Raw genomic sequence first — 20,522 nt, 5'->3', positions numbered from 1 at the left:
TATTCACTTCTTGATTTGTTTTGGCCATCAACCCATTGACACCTAGGAGGCTGGGTAGCATCGAATAAAGGGGCCAAGGTCTAGCGAGGGAAAGGGATCTGCACCAGGTTGCAGAGCAAGGCAGCCAGGGGCTGGGAGTTCCTTCCGGTGCTTCTGTCCCTGGGTTTGAGAGCCACCGTGCGGGGTCAGTGACAAAAGCCCTGCACAGTCACTGGTGATTGGCTTCCCTTGTCCTGGTCATGGGAAGTGGCCCCTCATCTGCAAGACAAATGCCATTCTCCTCCTTCTTGTCATCCTCCCAGGATGGAACCCTGGGAGGACAGATGAAGAAAGGCAGATCGCTGCATGATCTGGAGAGGGAGTTCACGAGTTTGCCCATTCATTCATTCATTCATTCACCCATTCCTTCCTTTCTTCATTCAAATAAATACTTATTGAATGTTTAGTATGTTATGTGCCAGCGGCCTTCCATGCCCTAGACAACGCCATCTCCTTAGAGTGACTTCTCTGACCTCTGCATCTAATGTAGCCCCTCTTGTCCCATCACTCTTTATCACATGACTCTCACTCCCCTTCCTCCCTCCCTCTCATCCTTCCTTCCTATGAAGTGCCTGTCACTTACTAGCCACTTAACTTTTGATGACTGAATGAATGAACAGAAGCATTTTTACTTCCTAGCCTAGCCTGCTAAAAAAGCTTCAGAATTCCCCAACCCAACTTTGCAGACAAGATCCTTGAGGCCTCCAGCTGGCTACTACTTTCACCAGCTGCTGTGTTCGCCATCCTTTGGGCCCTATGCCATCCCCAAAGCCGATGGCCCGGAAAGGACAGACAATGTCCTCCTGGCTGGGTCCCTGCCCTGGACTTCAGGCTGCCAAAGCTGCTTTGTCTTCTCTGCAGGGAAGGAACATGTCAAGCTCATCCCGTGCCAAGGACCAGCGCTCACACCTTGGCCTTGGGAACCAACATCCACGTCCAGCCTCTTGGAACTCACTCTCAGAACCCTAGAGTCTTACAATGTCAAGAGAGCAGGTGTCCTGGAAATCTTCCAGAGCAGTGATTTCCTGAGACACAACTGCACATCAGAATCAGCCGGGGAGTTTGTTAAAGGCAGATCCTTGGGCCCACCCCTATGCATACAACCTCAGAATCTCTGGGAGTAGGGCCTAAGAATCTGCATTTTATGAAGTATTCTTCATAATCTTCTACAGTTGGCCCATGGGTAGAAATTCAGAATCCACAGTTTTAGAACTTTTTGGCTCCTAGACCCTCCTGAAAGTCTGACGAAAGGCATTGAACCTCTGCTGAAGACACACACACACACACACACACACACACACACACACATACACACATACACACTGAGAATGGTGTCAAGTTTCATCAGGCACAGAAATGAGGCCCAGAGGGAAGAGGCAGCTTACCTCACCCAAGGACACAGCAGTTCAAAGATAAAGTCATCATTTGGCCTCCCAGCTCTGAGTGCATGTTCTGTCCCCTTCCAGGTTCCTGCTGAATCTTTTCCAGGTTTTATCAGTTATGGGAGGAAGGCAGAAGTTTTCTGGTACCCATTTTATAGTTTAATTCAATAGCAGGTAAAGGCAAGGGAAGCATTAAGCCGACTTGCTCAGGGTCACTGAATTGGCTAGGAGCACCTTCCCGGGGGTACAGACACCTTCCCAGGGGTGCAGCTGCCAGACATCATCCCTTCTCTTTTCCAGGTGGCCCTGCTCAGAGCCCATGCTGGTGAGCACCTGCTGCTCGGAGCTACCAAGCGATCCATGGTGTTCAAGGACGTTCTGCTTCTAGGTAAGGAGGCTGCCTGCCCCAGCGGGGGCTCCGCGGAGGGCATGCCCGGGGTGGAATGCATCCAGGCACAGGAGAGTTCCAAAGTGGCATGCAGGGGCGAGGGAGAAAGATCAAGAATGTCTGTTTCCCAGTGTTCCCAACTGGATCCTCCACTCAGGAAGGAAATGTGGAATCAAGGAATCAAGGAATGGAAGTTCTCCAGCATTAAAGTTAGAGCACGGTCGGGGTTATGCATGGAATTAACCATACGCTCTGATGTGCTTTCTGGAGCGGGAGCAGGAGGCCGCCAGGAATGGCATAGCCCCCCGGCCTGTGTCACTTGTGCTTCCACGCCATGTTTATGTATTATTCTAAATGCTTATACACATGACACTATGGGCCAGATACTAGTCTGAGTACTTTGCAAACATTACTCCTTTAATACAACAACCCTATGAGGTAAGCTCTGTTATTTATCCCCATTTTACAGATGGAAAAAACTGAGGCACAGAAAGTAATTTATCCAAATATATATGGTTAGTTAGCGGTAGAACTGGATTTCAACCTCAGGCAGTCTAATTCTAGAATCTGGGCCCTTCACCTGGATGCACTGGTACCTCCCAAGGGGACCCTGAATGTTGCTGCTCTAATGGGTCATATTGGAGAACGTGATGGGTGGTGTGAAAGGGTCCTAGAAAGCCAGGCTCCAGACCCACTCCAGTGACTTCAAGCAACTCATTCCTTTCCTCTGGGCCTCCATTTCCTCATCTGTAAAATGGGCATAACAATCCCCATGGGGCCCTGTCCCGTGGGCACCAGTTGGATTGCAACTGCGGAAGGCAAGGCCTGTCCAAAGTTGGGGAGAAGGGTACCCCCAAGGTAGTATTCGCATCCCCTCTCCTTCCCACCCACCCAGGCAATGACTACATCGTCCCTCGGCACTGCCCGGAGCTGGCAGAGATGAGTCGGGTGTCCATGCGCATCCTCGATGAGCTGGTACTGCCCTTCCAGGAGCTACAGATCGACGACAATGAGTACGCCTGCCTCAAAGCCATCATCTTCTTTGATCCAGGTACAGTCCACGCCCCCCACCCACCCCCGAAGCTCCAGCATACTTCTTTTACTGGTTCATGGACCCTGCATTCACACCCTCACTCTTCCGTATAGCAATGGGCTAAGGCCGTTGCATGAGCTCTTTAACAGATGAGAAAGAGACCCGCGTTCAGAGGGTTGACGTGACTCGACGAGACACATGGACCCCAGAGGCTTCGTTCTGTTCTTTTCCCCCTTTCCCTTCTGTCCTCTCCTCTCTCCTTCCTTTTCTGACCTCCTATCTTCCTTCTTTTCTTTCCTTTCACCTTTTCTTCTTTCCCTCAAAAATGCTGATCAAAACAGTATCTGCACCTACTTAAAATGTACCCCACTTTCCCCACGAAAGCCCATTTTCCCCAGGGGAGCCATTTCTGAGTCTTTTAACTGTTTCTTCTGGCTCTTTCTTGATTTAGCTATTTTCGGTCGTATTTTCCCTCTTGTCTTGGTTGAGGCTTTTGCTTTCCTCTGTCACTGCTCCCATCTTCTTCCCTCATTTTCACTGTGATTTTAGTGTCTCTGCTAATTATCTTTATATGCCCTTGCCTTTCCTCTTCCGCATTCCCTCTACTGACTTTCCACATGCATTTTTATAGAATACTTTGTAGCTATGTCTTTATGCAAAGCCTGATTTCATTTCACAATATCAAGATTCCTGGACTCCAAAGCCCTTGCTTGCTTCCCTCCCTCCTCACACGTTACAGGGGACCTGTTGCATGCCCGGCACTGCTCTTAGTGCTAGACTCCATGGAGGAGATCACCTCCAATAATAATAGTAATGAAGAGGGAGATGACCATAGTTTGTGGAACCCTCACTAGGACATCATTCTAAATACTTTATGTGGATTAGTCACTTATGACTTATAATGCAGTACTGATGAGGTAGGAATGGTTACTATCCCCATTTTGCAGATAAAAAACTGAGACACAGGGAGACTGATTAATTTTTATAGCTCTCAAGTCTGTATGCTTACCTACCACACATCATTTCCATTTCTTAAAGAGTAAGAGTTCTGGTTCTAGTTGCCCTGAGAGCCTGGCCCAGGCTGTACCCCCCGACAGTGCTCAGCATGGAGCTGGGCAGATGGTAGTCGCTCAAGAAAATGGGGAGAATTACTGATTCCGAGTCAGGGTCAGCAACCTGGCTCAGAGGGGCGGGTGAGCCAGTATAGGGCCTGGCATGGAGGGGATGCTCCATAAATGTTTGTTGACTGAATGAAGGCAGGCACAAATGTGGCTCGGTGGAGTGAGCCCTGGACCGGAAGTATGGGTGAAATTCTCTTTCTGCCAATCACTTTGTCTATAAAAGAGGAAATAAATGGATGATTGCCATAAAGGTTGAGTTTAACTGTTGGACAATCACTTGAACCCCCTTCTAGGTTTAGGCTCTAGAATTTATCTCTTGATTTTTTTCTGAATTCACTCATCCCTCCATCCATCGAACCATCCCCTCATCTAGTTATCTGTTCAACAAATATTGAACTCATGGTGCTAGGTGTTGGGTTTAAAATGACAAACAGGACATGCCTGCCCGTCCAGAGCTCATAATCTACTGGAAGAGACAGTTGCATCCTGTGCGGCCAGTAGTGACAGAAGAACCGCAGAAATGGGGGACATGATGGACACTCAAAAAGCAGGCTTGGGAGGGTGGAACAGAGAAGGGTTCCTGGAGGAGGTGAGGCCTAAACTGAGACCCCAGGATGACACAGGCAAGGGGGGAAGGAAGTGGGGAGACTCTTCTAAGGGAAGCAGTGTGTGCTGAGGTCTGGTCAGTGGGACCTCAGCTGTGACCCAGAGCCCCAAGTCCCCATCATGGATCTGCCAAAAGCTGGATGTGTGACCTGGACCAAGTCCTTTCCTTGCTCCCTGTCTCGTTTTCCCCACGTGTAGTGAGGAGGCTGTTAGGTGCCCTCTTCGGTATGCTTCTAGAGTCCAACCCACCTGTCCTCTGCCACGCCCCATCTCCCAGTTCTGTACCTCAGGAAATGTAACATAAATGCTTTTCTGCCTGCGTCCAGGAAGCTATAAATGCGCTAGTGAACCCCGGTTCTTGAGGACCCTGAATCCTGGTCCCAGCACTGCTAAGGACGCTGCAAGTGACCTTGGGCCACTGGGCCCTCCCCCTGCCCCCGCATCAGGGCCTCAGGAGTTAGGGGAGATCTGGGGCCTGGCTCTCCAGATGCTCCAGCCGGGCCCTCGACCCCTGCCCTCCCATTGCAGATGCCAAGGGGCTGAGCGACCCAGGCAAGATCAAGCGGCTGCGCTCGCAGGTACAGGTGAGCCTGGAGGACTACATCAACGACCGTCAGTACGACTCCCGTGGCCGCTTCGGCGAGCTGCTGCTGCTCCTGCCCACCCTGCAGAGCATCACCTGGCAGATGATCGAGCAGATCCAGTTCATCAAGCTCTTCGGCATGGCCAAGATCGACAACCTGCTGCAGGAGATGCTGCTGGGAGGTCCGTGCCAGGCCCAGGAGGGGCGGAGAGGTGGGCGGGGCTCTCTGGCCAGAGATCGGGCCTCACACCTAGCTCACCTCCCAGCTCCGCCACCTCCTCCTTCCCTGTTCTCCAAAAGCGGGGACTTTTTTGGCTAAGACCCAATGGATGAAAGAAAATCCAACATTTAAAAGCCAAGAGAAAAGTGTTCCAGGCAGGAGTAACTCCTGCAGAAACCCTGAGGTGGGGGATGTCCGTCTGGTCCAGAAAGAATAAGGTCGTGAGATGGGGGAGGGAGGGGTTGCCCGAGATGAAGTAGGTGAGGGGCAGACACCAAATGGTGAGCATACGGTCTTGTAGGTCATGGTCAGAAATCTGGATTTCATTTTCATTGCAGCTTGGGTAAGAAGAGTGCAAATCAGACTACTGTTTTTAACAAACGACTCTGAATGTTAGGTAGAAAGGGAATGATATCAGGGGAGCACAGGAGAGGCAGGAGACCCCTGAGAATGTTACTGTCACCAGGTGGGGATAGGACAGTGGAGGCTGGGGCGAAGGTGTGACTGGATAAACTGGACCATCAGTGCGGATTTGTTGATTGATCAGCTGTGTGGTTGGGGTGGGGGTGGGGGGATGGGAAGAATCAAGGATGAAACCCACATTTTTGCTTTGAGTGACAGAGATGCTCCTGGAGTAACTTATTGAAATGAGGAAGATGGAGGGAAAACAGGTTGAGGCTGAAATGATGGTGGCCGTGGAGACGAACCAAGAAACCATTTATACTTAGCGAAGCTCGAGATGACCGTAGACATGTGCGGGGCGGGGTGTGTTATCAGGAGGCAGTTTCATGTTTGAGTCTGTTGCTCGAGCATGAGTTCAAAGCTCAGGGTGGAAGCAGCTCCGTGGTACTCCAGCAATTAGGGGCTGTGGTGATAGAGACTAAGAAGTGGGGATCAGTGCCTGGTCAGCTGTAGTGGGGTGAGAGAATTTTGCAGCGATAGCCCTCGTCAAGTGGGCTGGTAGGATAGGAGTCGGGATCTAAGTGAGGGCACTTGAACTTAGTTAGGATTTGGGAGGCGACACGGTCATGGGTGATGGTGTGCTAAGGGCCACCTTGGCACATAGTTGGGACTGGATAATCTTTTTTTGTGGGGGTTCTTGTGTACACTGTTTAGCCACATCCCTGGCCTCTACCCATAAGATTCTGATAGTACTCCTATAGGAGTGACAGCCATAATGTCTTCAGATACTGTCAAATGTGTCCAGAGGGCCCCAAATCTCTCCCAGTTGAGAACTATGAACTCATTTCATTCTCACTTTGACCCTGTGAATTATGAATTATGAATTAAGTGTCGCTGAGATCAAGATCAGAACTTGGGTGCCTGGCCTGCTCAGTCAGAAGAGTGTGCGAATCTTGATCTCAGGGTCGTGAGTTTGAGCCCCAGGTTGGGTGCAGAGATTACTTAAAACTAAAATCTTTTGAAAAAGGCAGGGGAGGATCAGGATGGAGCTTGTGCTCTGTTGCTAGATAAACTTGGGTAAAGTAATTAATCTGTCCAGGCCCTGTAATCTCATCTGTAGAATGGGAATGGGATAACCCACGTTAGAGGACTGTTGAGAGGATTCAGTTATTTTGACATGAAAAGTATGTAGAACAGTACCTGGCACATATTAGATGCTCAGTAACTGATAGCTGTCAATTTAGAGGACTCTTGCCATCCCTCAAGTCTCATCATGGCACACCAGTGACCACTGCCATGGTCAGTATCTTATATGGTATTATCATTCTGACATGTTTTTTTGAAGCAGTTACTGTGTTCTAGACATTTTGCTAGGCCCTCAAAAAGGAGAAAAATATAGCTGTAATTGTAATGCTCATGGACAGAAAAGTAGATGTTCCCAAAAGATGGGTTGCAGATAAATTCCTATAGGAATTCCAAGGAAAGAGAGGTTTATTTCCTACTGGGGAGTGGAGAATCAGGAGAAGCTTCCCAAAGGTGGAATTACCTGAGCTGGAATTTGGACTGGTGGACATCGGGGGGTGTGGAGAAAGCATTTCTCTTGGAAATATATGTGTAAAAGCAGAGCTAGGGAAGTACAGGGAGCACTTAGGTGCTATCAGTAAGTTAGTTTGGCTGAAGCAGAGGTGTTGGGGGGACAAGGCTACAGGTGAGTTGGCACCAAATGGAAGGACTTGGCATGCCATGGAGCTTGAGAACCATTGGTTAAATCCACTGTGTTCCTATTCAGTGACTACACTCATAGCTTCCTTATATGCTCCTTCTTTCTTTTAACTTTTGTTCTTTTGGTTTGTTGGATCCTCTTAAGAACCTCGTAGGACCTATAGATAGGAATGGTAAGCCCCAGTTTACTCACCCAGAAATCGGTAGCCAACAGGCATTGTCAATACTGGGCGAATGGGTTGATTGACCACACTTGAGGAAGGTGTACCACGAGGTCCGTGGTCTTTATCTTGGACCCCCCCATCCTGACTGAGCCCCTCTCTACCTGTAGGGTCCTCCAGTGATGCACCTCATGCCCACCACCCCCTGCACCCACATCTGATGCAGGAACACATGGGCACGAACGTCATTGTTGCCAACACGATGCCCTCTCACCTCAGCAATGGACAGATGTGTGAGTGGCCCCGACCCAGGGCACAGGCAGGTGAGCAGCTTGAGCTCTACTCAGCAAGGAATGAGGTTGGGACCAGAAATGGGAGCCAAGAGGGGTGGGTCCAGAAGATGGGAACTGGGATATTACGGTTCTCTGTGCTCTAGGGTATGGAATGAGGAGTGAGATTACTCATTCGTTAAGGCTGTTTTTTCACTGAGGCCATTTATTCAGTGAGTTAATTAACAGCCTCTGTTGAATGAAGCTGTCCTTGGGATGAGGGATCCATTGGGTGGACATGTCCACAGGGATAAGAATTCCATTATGATGTTGCCTATTAGGTAAAATTGTTCTTGAAGTACTGCTCAATTAGGTAAGAGTATCCATTAGACCGTTGGGTGAGACTCCTCATTGGGTGGGATGTCCACTAGTCTAGACGGTTCCCTGAGGTGAAATCTTACATGAGTGAGTTTGTCATTGGACAAAGTTCTTCAAAAGTAAGATTATCATCGGGATGAGGTGGTCCACTAAAATGAGATTGCATTTCATGGAGATTGTTCTTTGGGAAACTTGTTCTTCGAATAAAGTTGGCCAAGTGGGTCATGGTCAAAGTTAACTTTCAAATAGGCGACGCTGTGAGGCCAATTAGTTTCCATTATTCATCTTCCTAAATATTAAAGAAATGGTATTTTTGAAGTTAGTTGGCCAGACACTTAGGTCTCATCAGCTGCTCCTCTTTGTCTCCAAGAAAGGATATTGCTGTCACATGTCCCACTGTTCTTGAAGAGAGTTAGAGCTGGGTCCTGGTTTGGAAGAAGCAGCCCAGATCTCCATGTTAAATGGTGGAGGAGATGGGGGTTGGTAGAACCTGGGCAGGAGCCTCTGGACACAACTGGCCCAGCCATAGCCTTCCAGACCTTACCAGACTTAGACATCAAGATCAGGGACTCAAGGTTTGAGCTGTAGGAAACCTTAGAGATTGTCTAGTTTAATTCTCTCATTTTCTAGAAGAGAAAAATAATTCAGAGAGGGGGAAGAACCTTCCTAGGACTCTGGTTATTCCCCAAAAGCTTGAAATTCTCAGTAGCCTCTGTCTGTCTCTCTGTCCTTCCAGCCACCCCTGAGACTCCACAGCCCTCACCACCAGGTGGCTCGGGGTCTGAGCCCTACAAGCTCCTGCCAGGAGCGATCGCCACCATCGTCAAGCCCCCCTCCGCCATCCCACAGCCAACCATCACCAAGCAGGAAGTCATCTAGCAAGCCGTTGGGGGTCGGGGGCTCTGCCGGCCCCCCAGCCCCCTCAGAGAGCCCCGGTGGTCACTTGTTCACAGTGAAGGAAGCCATGACAACAAGGCCAGTCTCAGGGCAGCAGTGGAAAGGGCAAGGGGACCAAGAACTTGGGCTCTGGGCCATAGCCCGTTGCTACCCTCCGCCCCCTGCTCTGGATGACGGGGCTCTGACTTGGGGAGGCCCCAGCTGGGAAATCCTCTGCTGCCTTGGACAACTCTTCTCTTGCCGAAGCCACTGCCTTCCCCTTCATCATACTTGCCCCCTACTTCTTCAGCCCCAAAGGACAGCTGTCTGGAGACAACACGGGACCTTGCTTCAACATAGTTCCCTTCCCCTTCAGATGGATACTTCTTTCTCCAAGTACTGCCCTAGTACCCAGACACAGAGCCCTTCAAGGCTGGGTCGGATTGGGGCATCTGACCTCTCCCTGTTCTGCTACCCCAACCTCCAACCTCTCCACCTGCCACTGTTACCTTCCTCAGCCATCCTAATTCCTCCACAGCCACCTCTCCAGAGGCTGAAGGAAACTCGCACGCAATCCCCCAGTCATTCCGGGAGCATTTTAAAAGCTCCAGCTGGGCTAGGCACAGTGTGGGAAACTGGTGAGAAGGGGGACACCCTTCCATCTCTAACCTGTGGCTCTCCTCAGAGAATCAGGTGGGTACAGGGGGTGGTGCTCCCCACAGGCTGTCCACCACAAGAGGACAAGCCATGGTGGACAGTTGCAACAGAAACTTGGAAAGGCTGAGGTGGTCAGAGAAAGCTCTGGGAAAGGGGCAGACTCTGCAGTAGGCCTTTATGGAAGGGCAGGATTCCAGCTGGTGGAGCAGGTGAGAAAGGGCCCCAGGTCGGAAGAAGGGCATGGGAGGGAGGCGATGGAAAGACCAGGCTGTCTGGAGCAGCATAGGGGTCTTAAATGCCAGGACTGAGGCACTGAGGTTTGGGAGAAGCCAGGGTGGAGGCACAGTGGGTCGGGAGGGAGCGGGGAGGTCAGATAAGGGCTGAGGACATGATCCAGGTGAGGACAAGGCGACCTGGAGACAAAGATGGCTGGGTTCGAGCCCAGCTCAGAAGGACATCAGGGAGGAATGACCCCCTTCTCCAGGGCTTGTCTCAAACTCTGCCTCGTTTCTGGTGCTGTGTTAAGGCACTTGACACACATCACCTCCTTGCATCCCAGAGACTGTTCCAGAAGACGAAATTGAGATCTGAGTGGTTGAGTGATTTTTCTGGAACTCACACTGCTAGTAAGTGGCCAAGTCAGGATTGGATCCCAGGTCTGCCTGGATCAGAGCAGGAGTTCTTGACCAGGGTGCCGAGCGTCTCTGAAAGGGCGCCTCTGTCCTCACTGTGATCCAGTGGAGGGACTTCCTGCCCCCATCATCAGCCTCAGAAGCTGAAGTTTTATTTGTCCCAGGGGCCCTGCCCATGCCTAGGATTAAGGCTATCTTGGAGTTTCACGAATGTCCAGTTGGGGCCCAGCATCCTGTCTGCTGAAGAACAGGAAAATTCATAACTCTTGGACCCCTTTCCTCTCCTCACCCCCCAAGTCTGGGGTAGGGGTGTCAGGGGTCTGGTTCTTAGGAGATGGACCAGTGTGGCCTGGTGGTCCAGGAGTGGGGTATTTTGGGCCAGGGAGACATGGGAAGGCCTGGGTTTGAGCGCTGCTCTGGAAGCATTAAGCCCCAGAATGGAACAGCCAGCATATCATCCATGGAAATTTTGGTAGCTTTGGGAAAATTCTGGAAAATGCCACTAGCCAGTGGGAACAAAAGAGATGTGTCCTGGGGGCTGGAGCTGTGCTTAGGTAGGAGAGTTAGACTGGCCACCAGTCCCCACCCCAGGCTGACCCTTCTGAGTGGACGGGGGTAGGACCCCAGCACCCCCAAATTCCATCCTTAGTGATCGCTTTTTGTGATGCAGGCATGAGGCGTTTGAGGGCAGTATGTCCAAGAGAAACCTTTACATCTCCAGTGGTCCCAGGAGTGGCCTGCCCATGCCACCAAGCCATGTTCCCCGGTCCCAGGAGAGACTGTCCCCTGCTCAGAGCCCTCAAGCCTTCCCCAGCCATCCCTCATTCTGAGTCCGCAGAAATCCCGGTCAGGGAACCCAGACTCATCTGGGGTCAGGCAGGGAGGCTGGAATCTTTCTGTCTTTGTTGCCATCCCCACCCTTTGCTCCTCCAGTCCCCCACTGGTGCTCAGGCCTCAGTCACGGGGACGAAGTTGAGATAGGAATTTTCCACAGGATGAATTGGGTTAGCAGTGGCTTTTAATAGTGGCAGCCTTCTGGGTCAGGGGCTCAGTCCTCAATCCAAAATTACCCCTTCCTGGAGGAGAAATCCGTTCTATTTTAATAATTTTATTGGAATGCAGGAAGCCCACAACAAAGAGCAGTTGACTTTTCTGACTCTGAGGACATGGCATTTCAAGATCTTTCTCTCTCTCTTTGCCACCTGAGTTCTAGTCCTAAAATATAAAATCTGGAGAATGAAACAAGGGTTCGGAGGGCAAGCATGGACCCTCCAGTTCCTCCCCTGAGAGCCTTTTCCCAGGGCAGCTCTCAGGAGCTTCCAGAACCCACAGGACTCCCTGCAGCATGGACAGAGGAGAGGGTCAGAGATGGATGCTCCTGGATCTTTTGTAATGGCCAAGCCAATTACTTTTGCCAAGTTGTTCCGTAAATTTCCCTGAACGGGTTGAATTGTGAAATTCACACCAAGCAATTCTGGAAGCAGGCTGCTTCCTGTGGGTGTGAAAACCACCCGCCCCCGTGCTAACCCCCAAGCCCGTCACTGCTGCCCAATGGGGCAAAGAAGCAAAAAACCATTTCTTACTCTTGTGTGTTTTAACAAAAGTTTATAAAGCAAAATAAATGGCACATATGTTTTCTAAGTCCTTGGATGGGTGTCCTTTCTTTCCTTGTCAGGTGTTAGAAATAAGAATGAGAAGAGCCAGATGGTCCTTTATGGTGGGAAAATGCTTTTATATTGCTTTTCAATCTCACATCAAGAGGTAAGTAAGCAAGTTAGACATTATTATCCCTGCCCCCTGCCCCCCATTTAGAGCTGGGAAAACTGAGGCTCAGGGCAGAGGTAGAAGTGGGACTGTAACTCTGATCCCCATTTCCAAGTGTTCACTATGTAGTGAGAGTGACAGTCAGTTCTCCCTCTGGAAGAGGGGAGGGATGTGGTGGGAGAGTGATGGAAAGATCTGGGGGTTTGGCAACAGGGTCCGAGATGGAGCCTAATTCTGGGTCCTTGCCAGGGACCTGGGTCAGAGGCTGGCCACAAGGCATGAGTAGGCATGAGGAAATTTCATAAAGACAAATGCTGTTTTAAAAAAGAATAAAGGCAAGGACGCACCTGAGAATTTCTAGCCAGGTCTGTGGCCACTTTGGCCCTCTCCCCTGGTACACTAGGTGGGTGGGCTTGTGTCGTGACCCCCCACACATCCCAGCCTCATGTTCCCTCGGGGGTGTGTCCTACAGAGCTTCTCTTCCCAACTTCACGTTTGGCAGTGTGACATGGATGGTAACGGTGAGACAGGTACAGGCAAGAGCTACAGATCAAGGCTTTGCCCCTGGGGAGCAGTTGCTACACATCACCAGCACGCCATGGCATTCAGGGATGGGGGATAGGGCTTGTGGGGTGGCCGGAGTCCAGAGGCCCAGGTGTGAAGTCACTCAAGGATGAGAGTGGAGCAGGACAACCCTTTTCAGCTTCCCCAAGGGAGGTGACAACAGTTCTGGGCCTAGGAGTCACAGATCAGTGTAACTCCACTTCTCCGAGCCTCATCTGGAAACCGGAAATGATGCTTCCCTCTGGGAGTGTTGTCAGGATTAAAATGAACGAGACCAGAGTAAGTGGAAGAGCTCTTGGGTGCGAGGTGCCCACCACCAGGGGCTCAGTGTGAACCCTCCATCCAGATCCTTTCTAATGAGATACAATCATCAATTTCTCCAGCCTCAAGAGCACCTGTGAGCTGCCTGCAGCTCCCCGAGGCCACTCCCACCTTCTCCTGTCCCTTCCCTCCCTTCCAGAGCTCCAGGAAATGTTTTCCATAGTGTTGCAACACAAGCCTTGTCCATGTGTCTGCCAGCATGGACCTGGGGGCTGGGGGCCAGCGGAGGCTACCACAGTCCCAGACTCTGCTTAATAAACCCATATCAAAACCATAAACCCTGGGTCCCATAAATCCCTCTGGCCTTGGCTCCTCCACCTCATCAGCCCTTTGCCCCAGTTAATCTCAGATCTCTGCGTGGGTGGCCAGAGCTCCCAGTTTGATTTCCATTTCAGTTGCAAAACAACATCAGCTTGGGTGACAAACAGCGAATCCCATCACCGCCAGGTTAGATTGGATGAAACCAAGATTCAGGGAGGCCAAGGAACTTGTCCTAAGGTGCCCAGCTCAGGAGCCGTTAAGCCAGAACTTGATCCATGCTGCTTCTACCAACCCATGTGGCTTCACTGAGGACTGGGAACTGCCCCCCACCAACTACAAAGGTTGCTTCCAAAGCCATGATGCACAAAGCTTCTTATCCCATTATTCTAAGTGGCGCCCCATTGCTCAGAGTGAGGAGGAGAAGTGAAGGTGTTAGGCTGCACGAGGGAGTACTGTGTGGTGTGAATGACCCATCACCCCAAACTGGCAGCGATGCCCTACTTCCTCTTTCACGGAACCCAGATCACCTTTGATCTACATTTCTCCAGTCGGAATGTCATATGTAAATTCCAAAGTGTGATCTAAGAGACCAGAATCCCAGGATCCCAAGCAGCCTTTTTGATGACAGTGGAACTAAAAACCAAATTCTGATTCCAAGGACAACATTTGACTTCTTCCTCTTTGCAGGGCTTTGATGGACAGAATCTGATCCTCACAATAACCCCCAAGTTGGGCACCCTGTTGTTCTGTCTTACACACGAGGAAGGGACTTATCCAAGGTCCATAAGTGATGTAACCACTGAGATTGAAACTGCTAGTTGTCTGACACCAGGGGCCATGGCGATCGAGGAGGACATCGATGACTGGGTCACTGCATGGTGGGCATAGAAACAGTCAACGGGCAAAGCCTCGTGCCAAAGCATCCTGGGGGTTATGATAAAGCAACATCACAAGGGGCCTCCTTCTTGGATCTTATGATTTTCCTTTGTAGGAGAAAAAAACAAGCAGTCGGAATATGAAGAGACCAAGGAGTGAGAGCGACAGGCCGTGAGATGGGAGTTTGAGGGAGTGATTGCTGTGGTCAGGGAAAGGCATGGCGAGTTCTTACAGGGGTGGGATTCAGGGGCTAGGAAGGCAGAGAGAAGAAGCACATTTAAAGTAGGGGAGAGGGAGTGGAACCAGAAGTGAGGGCAAGCAGCAGGAAGTGCAGCCTATGGGCGGGAAGAAGGACAGGGACCAGTTTCCCATCCCATAGTCGTTTCCCACCCCATAATCATTGCACACCCCACCTAATGTTGTCCCTAGGTGTCCCTAAGATCACTCAGCGTGCTACTGAGGTCCTCATCCCTCACCAGGAAACGAGCTGTGATGGCTCATCCCCACCATGCGGTAGGGACCCCAAACGCTGGGCAAATGGAATTTCTTTTGGGGAAACAGGAAACCACCTGCAGATCTGCAATCAGGGCAAGGCTGTGGCCAGATCTGTATATTTAAAAAAAATTATTTATATATTTGAGAGAAAGAGAGAGGGAGCATGGGGGTTGGGGGACAGGGAGAACAGGAACAGAGCGAAAGGGACAAGGTGACTCCACCCCCAGTGTGGAGCCCAGTGCAGGGCTTGATCCCACAACCCTGAGATCATGACCTGAGCCAAAATCCAGAGTTGGACGCTTAACCAACTGAGCCACCAAGGCGCCCCGAGATCATTCTCGCAGCTTCATGGAGGACAGACAGGAGGAGGTGCAAATGTAAGCAGAGAGAGCAGGGAAGATGGGAGGGCCCAGGTGACAGATGGTGGCAGCAGAGATGGAGGGGAGGGAACCAGTCCAAAAAAGCCGCACATCCATGCGTTCACTCACTCACCATGTCTATTTAGTGAGCTCTGCGCACAGGTGAGCAACACAGAGTCCCCGACTCCATGAAGCTGGCTTTCTGGGACAAGCAGGCAGACAGGGTTTTTCAGTGAATAAATAAACGAAGGTGATTCCAGATAGTCGAACATCAGACTCTCAGAGAAACAGCCAAATTCTTTAAAACAAGGTAACGTGGAAGTGTGGCTATAAAACAGAGATCACAAAACAGGGTAATTTGAAAGGATGGGGATAGGATCCCGTCAGGCTGAGAGGGGGAACGGACTGAGGTCTGGAGGAGGAGAAGGGGCCAGCCATGCAAAGCTCGGGCTGGTTGGGGAAGGCCAGCCAAGTGGAGGGACTCCAGGTATAAAAGCTCAGGTGAGAACGGAATGGGAGAAGATATTTGCAAATGCCAGTATAGACAAAAGGTTGATATCCAGGATCTGTAAAGAACTCCTCAAACTCAACACACACAAAAATCATATCAAAAAATGGGCAGAAGATATGAACAGACACTTCTCCAATGAAGACATACAAATGGCTATCAGACACCTGAAAAAATGTTCATCATCACTAGCCATCAGGGAGATTCAAATTAAAACCACATTGAGATATCACCTTATACCAGTTAGAATGGCCAACATTAGCAAGACAGGAAACAACGTGTGTTGGAGGGGATGTGGAGAAAGGGGAACCCTCTTACGCTGTTGGTGGGAATGCAAGTTGGTGCGGCCACTTTGGAGAACAGTGTGGAGATTCCTCAAGAAATTAAAAATAGAGCTTCCCTATGACCCTGCAATTGCACTACTGGGTATTTACCCCAAAGATACAGATGTAGTGAAAAGAAGGGCCATCTGTACCCCAATGTTTATAGCAGCAATGGCCACGGTCGCCAAACTGTGGAAAGAACCAAGATGCCCTTCAACGGACGAATGGAAAAGGAAGATGTGGTCCATATACACTATGGAGTATGATGCCTCCATCAGAAAGGATGAATACCCAACTTTTGTAGCAACATGGACGGGACCGGAAGAGATTATGCTGAGTGAAATAAGTCAAGCAGAGAGAGTCAGTTATCATATGGTTTCACTTATTTGTGGAGCATAACAAATAATATGGAGGACATGGGGAGATGGAGAGGAGAAGAGAGTTGAGGGAAATTGGAAGGGGAGGTGAACCATGAGAGACTATGGACACTGAAAAACAACGTGAGGGTTTTGAAGGGGCAGGGAGTGGGAGGTTGGGGGAACCAGGTGGTGGGTATTAGGGAGGGCACGTACGTATTACATGGAGCACTGGGTGTGGTGCAAAAACAATGAATACTGTTACGCTGAAAAGAAATTTAAAAAAAAAAAAAGCTCAGGTGAGAGACAGCTGAGAGCACTGCAGGCTGAGCAGAAAGGTCAGTGTGGCTGGAGAGGAGATGAAGTCTGTTCGGGGAAGGGCAGGGTTGGGGGGACCCTCTAGGCCATGAGAAAGATCTTGGATTTTATTTTAGGTACAATGGGAACCTCTTAGAAGTTTTTAAATAGGGAGGTGATGCGATCTGTGTTCATTAAAGGTCACTCTCCGAGGGGTAGAGAACAGATAACATGGAACAGGAGTGGAAACGGCAAAGCCCAGAGGTGGTGTGTGCAGTGGTCCAGGGGAGAGAGGATGGCCGCTGGGCCAAGAGCAGGGTGGTAGGCAGCATTCGAAGGGGACCTCAAGACTCCTGCCCCCTGGGCTATACACACCATCTCTCAATTATTCAATCAGACACTAATCTGAGTGCTGCTATGAAGGGATTCCGCAGATGTAACGAAGGTCCCAAACCAGCAGACTTTGTAATAGGGAGATCACCCTTGGTGGGCCTGCCCTAAACAGCTGAGCCCTTCAAAGGAGCTACTCTCTTTGTGGTAAATGAAATGAGAAGCACGAGAGGGATTTGAGGTAAGGGAGTGTCTTCAAGCCAGCTTTGAAGACAGAGGGGGCCCCATGGCAAGGAACGCAGGCAGTGTTTCTAGAAAAGGAGAGCGACCCCCCAGGGGACAGCCCTCTGAGACACGGTGACCTCAATCCCACAACGGTGAGGAACCAAATCTAGGCAACAACCTGAATAAGCCTGGAAGTGGATCCTTCCCCAGAGCCTTCAGGTAGGAACTCAATCTTGTAAGACCTCAGGTAGAGAAACCCGTCACGCCATGCCTGGGCTTCTGACTGGATGCTGAGCTAGTAAGCGAGTGTTGTTTCAAGCCACTAAGTCTGGAATAATGTGTTAAGGGGGAATGTACGGGGTAGAAGGGACAAGATGGCCGGATTGGGATTCGGGGAAGTAGCACCGCCAAGAGCTGGCTAATGGGTGGGATGTGTGAATGAAAGATGGGAAGTAGCTGTGGGACCAGTGGTCCTCATTATTGAAATGAGGAAGACTGCGGGCTGCAGATTGAGGGGTGTTGTAGAGTTGGGGGCTACAGATTTGGGGGTCTGAGATTTGGGGAGTTGTCGATTTGAGGAGCCAGAGATTTGAGGGGGGCTATAGATTTGGGGAGCCATAGGTTTGGAGGGCCGTAGAGCTGGGAAACCATAGATTTGGGGACTGAAGATCTGGGTTTGAAAGCAGAATTCTGCTGGGGATGTTTGGTGTGAGGTGCCAATGAAACATCCACGAAATCATTGGATGGATATACAAGCCTAGAGCTCAGGGCCAAGCTGGGCTGGGGAGGAGGCCAAGTCATTAGCATAGATGTAATTTAAAAGCCAAGTGGGAATATTGCTCAGCAAGAACAGAGAGCAAACGGCAGATCCTAGCCAACTGGATTGCAAATGCATCATTCTGAGTGTGAGATGCCAGACTGCAAAGGTTACACACAATAGCCATCTGTCTGATATTCTGGAAAAGACAAAATTCTAGGGTCAGGTGCTGTGGTTGCCAGGCACAGGGGCGGGGGTGGAAGGTCCAGTACAAAGTGTCCTAGAGGAGGGGGCTTGGGTCACGGAAATGCTCTGTATCTTGACTGTGGTTGTGGTTACGCGGCCATGTACACTTGCCCAAACTTGCAGAACCATCCATTAAAGAGGTTAAGGCTTAGAATCTGGAAATGTATACCTTAAAATAAAAGAGGAAAGAAAAAAAAAAAGCCAAGTAGTTGGTGGAACTCGTTTAAAGAGGGAGCATATGGGGCACCTGGGTGGCTCAGTGGGTTAAGCCTTTGTCTTTAGCTCAGGGCATGATCTCAGGATCCTGGGATCAAGCCCCGCAATGCGCTCTCTGCTCAGCGGGGAGCCTGCTTCCTCCTCTCTCTCTGCCTGTCTCTCTGCCTACTTGTGATCTCTGTCTGTCAAATAAATAAATAAAATCTTTTTAAAAAATAAAAAATAAATAAAAATAAAGAGGGAGCGTAGCAAGCACTGATGAAAGGAGGATTTTACCCTGGTCCACACCACCACCCAGGCTGGAAGAAGAAGAGGCACAAACAACAAATGGAATGGAAGTCGATGGTGAGGGAAAGGGATTCTAGCCACGTCCCTACCAGGCTTGCCACACGCTAAGTGCTCGCCGACACATCGTCTGGTATAAGCACCTCAGTGAGGCTATGAGGCAGGTGACATCAGTTGTCCTTCTTGTACAGACGAGAGGAAGTGACTTGCCCTGGGGCCCCGTGGCGTGTCATGGTGGCAAAATCAGGAGCTCCATACGGGTCTGCCCTGCAACCAGTTCCGTGTTTGTTGAATGAATGAGTGACCAAATCAGTATCACTGTGCTCCAGGTGCTGGTCTCACCCCCCAGGTTCACGCTGAGGATATGAGAACACGGTATTTTTAGAGAAGTTGGGGCCATAAAACTTGTTCCATTTCCTGACTTGTGTAATGTCCTGCCCCACCTCCCCCCTCCCCCAGCACCGTGGCTCTGAAATTGCTCCCCGGCCTTGGGAAGGGCTCCCAGGCTTATCTCAGCGGGAGAGTGAAACTATAAAAGCCTTTATAGCTTGAGATCACGTCTAGCAGAGGCAGTGATTGTCGCCATAAACCTGAGCAGCCCTGTGAGGGCGATGCCCCGGGCCAGGAGAGTCAGGGGACAGTTGAGCAATGCCAAGCAAGGGACAGCCACTGCTAAGCCAGGCATGCGGGGCCTGCGGTCAGGGCCCGTCACACACTTATCATGTTCTGGCCTCACGTAAACCCCAGGAGGATCATTAAACCCGGTTTAATTAATTTAAAGCCATTATTGGGGCGCCTGGGTGGCTCAGCCATTAGGCGTGTGCCTTCGGCTCAGGTTGTGATCCTGGGGTCCTGGGATCGAGCCCCATGTTGGGCTTCCTGCTGGGTGGGAAGCCTGCTTCTTCCTCTCGTGATCTCCCTGCTTGCGTTCCCTCTCTCCCTCTCTCCCTGTCTCTCTCTCTCTGTGTCAAATAAAGAAGTAAAATCTTTAAAAAAAAATTTAAAGTGGTTATTGTGATATTTCTATGAAGCACCTTTTTTCACCTGAAGGTAGGGTAGGTCTGTAAGTCAGTGGCATCCTGTGATCACTGCTGGTGAGATCAGGGGGCAGTTTTCTTTCTTAGCGCTACACTCGAAGGGAGTGCCTCTTACAGCTGAAGCATCTTGGGTTAGATTCTACTCATCTCATAGACGAGAAAACTGAGAACACAGGGCATAGGGGAAGTAAGTGATGGAGCCAGGATTCTAAAACAGATGGTGTGTTCTTTCTGATACCCAAGGCTGCCTTGGACATGGACGTTGACTTTCCTTTCTCCCTCCAGAGCCTTGCCCCACACAACGCCAAACAACGCCAGTCTGCCGTCCCAGGGGGCTCTGGGAGGGAGCAAGCTGCCCTGTTGTTCAAAATTCAAGCAGGAGACAGTTTGCAGGGAGCCTTCTGCCCAATGGACCAACCACCCCTGGGACCCATCACCCAAGTCAGCAACCGCAGCCTGGCCAAGCCCGAGAACCAGACCTTTGGGCTTTCCCTTGGACTGTGGTGTATGTGTCCAATACAACCCCCCTTCTGACCACCTGGTCTTGCTCCAAGCAGTCTGGACTCTCACCTCATTTTACAGATGAGGTAACTAAGGCCCAGAGAGGTTGCCTGATTCTTTCAAGGTCACACACAAGTCCATGTCAGAAAAAGAGTCTGGAATCCAGGGCTCAAAATCCAGTGTTCTTTCCAACTTTGCAGCTCTTCTAGATCCAGAAGAGAGAGGCAGAGATGGCAGAGCAAGGGACTCAACGTGAATCAAAAGAAAGGACAGGGGGCACGTGGGTGGCTCAGTGAGTTAAAGCCTCTGCCTTCAGCTCAGGTCATGATCCC

At 50.4% G+C, this 20,522-nt stretch overlaps 1 protein-coding gene across 3 annotated transcripts in view; it reads left to right on the top strand.

Annotated features, from left to right (window-relative positions):
* The window catches only part of HNF4A (hepatocyte nuclear factor 4 alpha), a 31,674-nt gene extending 21,835 nt beyond the window's left edge, over nt 1–9,839 (top strand). For 2 of the 3 annotated variants that reach the window (XM_032838526.1, XM_032838523.1), the window contains exons 6-10: nt 1,722–1,809; nt 2,705–2,860; nt 5,098–5,364; nt 7,828–7,980; nt 9,041–9,839. In XM_032838526.1, the coding sequence (XP_032694417.1) occupies nt 1,722–1,809; nt 2,705–2,860; nt 5,098–5,364; nt 7,828–7,980; nt 9,041–9,183 (807 nt within the window). In that variant the 3' untranslated portion in view covers nt 9,184–9,839. The remainder of the gene's footprint in view (nt 1–1,721; nt 1,810–2,704; nt 2,861–5,097; nt 5,365–7,827; nt 7,981–9,040) is intronic. The other variant, XM_032838525.1, reaches the window with a different exon arrangement.
* The last annotated feature ends 10,683 nt before the right edge of the window (nt 9,840–20,522 follow it).

The sequence above is a fragment of the Lontra canadensis genome, unplaced genomic scaffold (assembly GCF_010015895.1).
Source record: "Lontra canadensis isolate GAN:19392208 unplaced genomic scaffold, GSC_riverotter_1.0 scaffold105, whole genome shotgun sequence".
Lineage (NCBI taxonomy): Eukaryota > Metazoa > Chordata > Mammalia > Carnivora > Mustelidae > Lontra > Lontra canadensis.
This window is presented reverse-complemented; position numbering and strand designations above follow the sequence as displayed.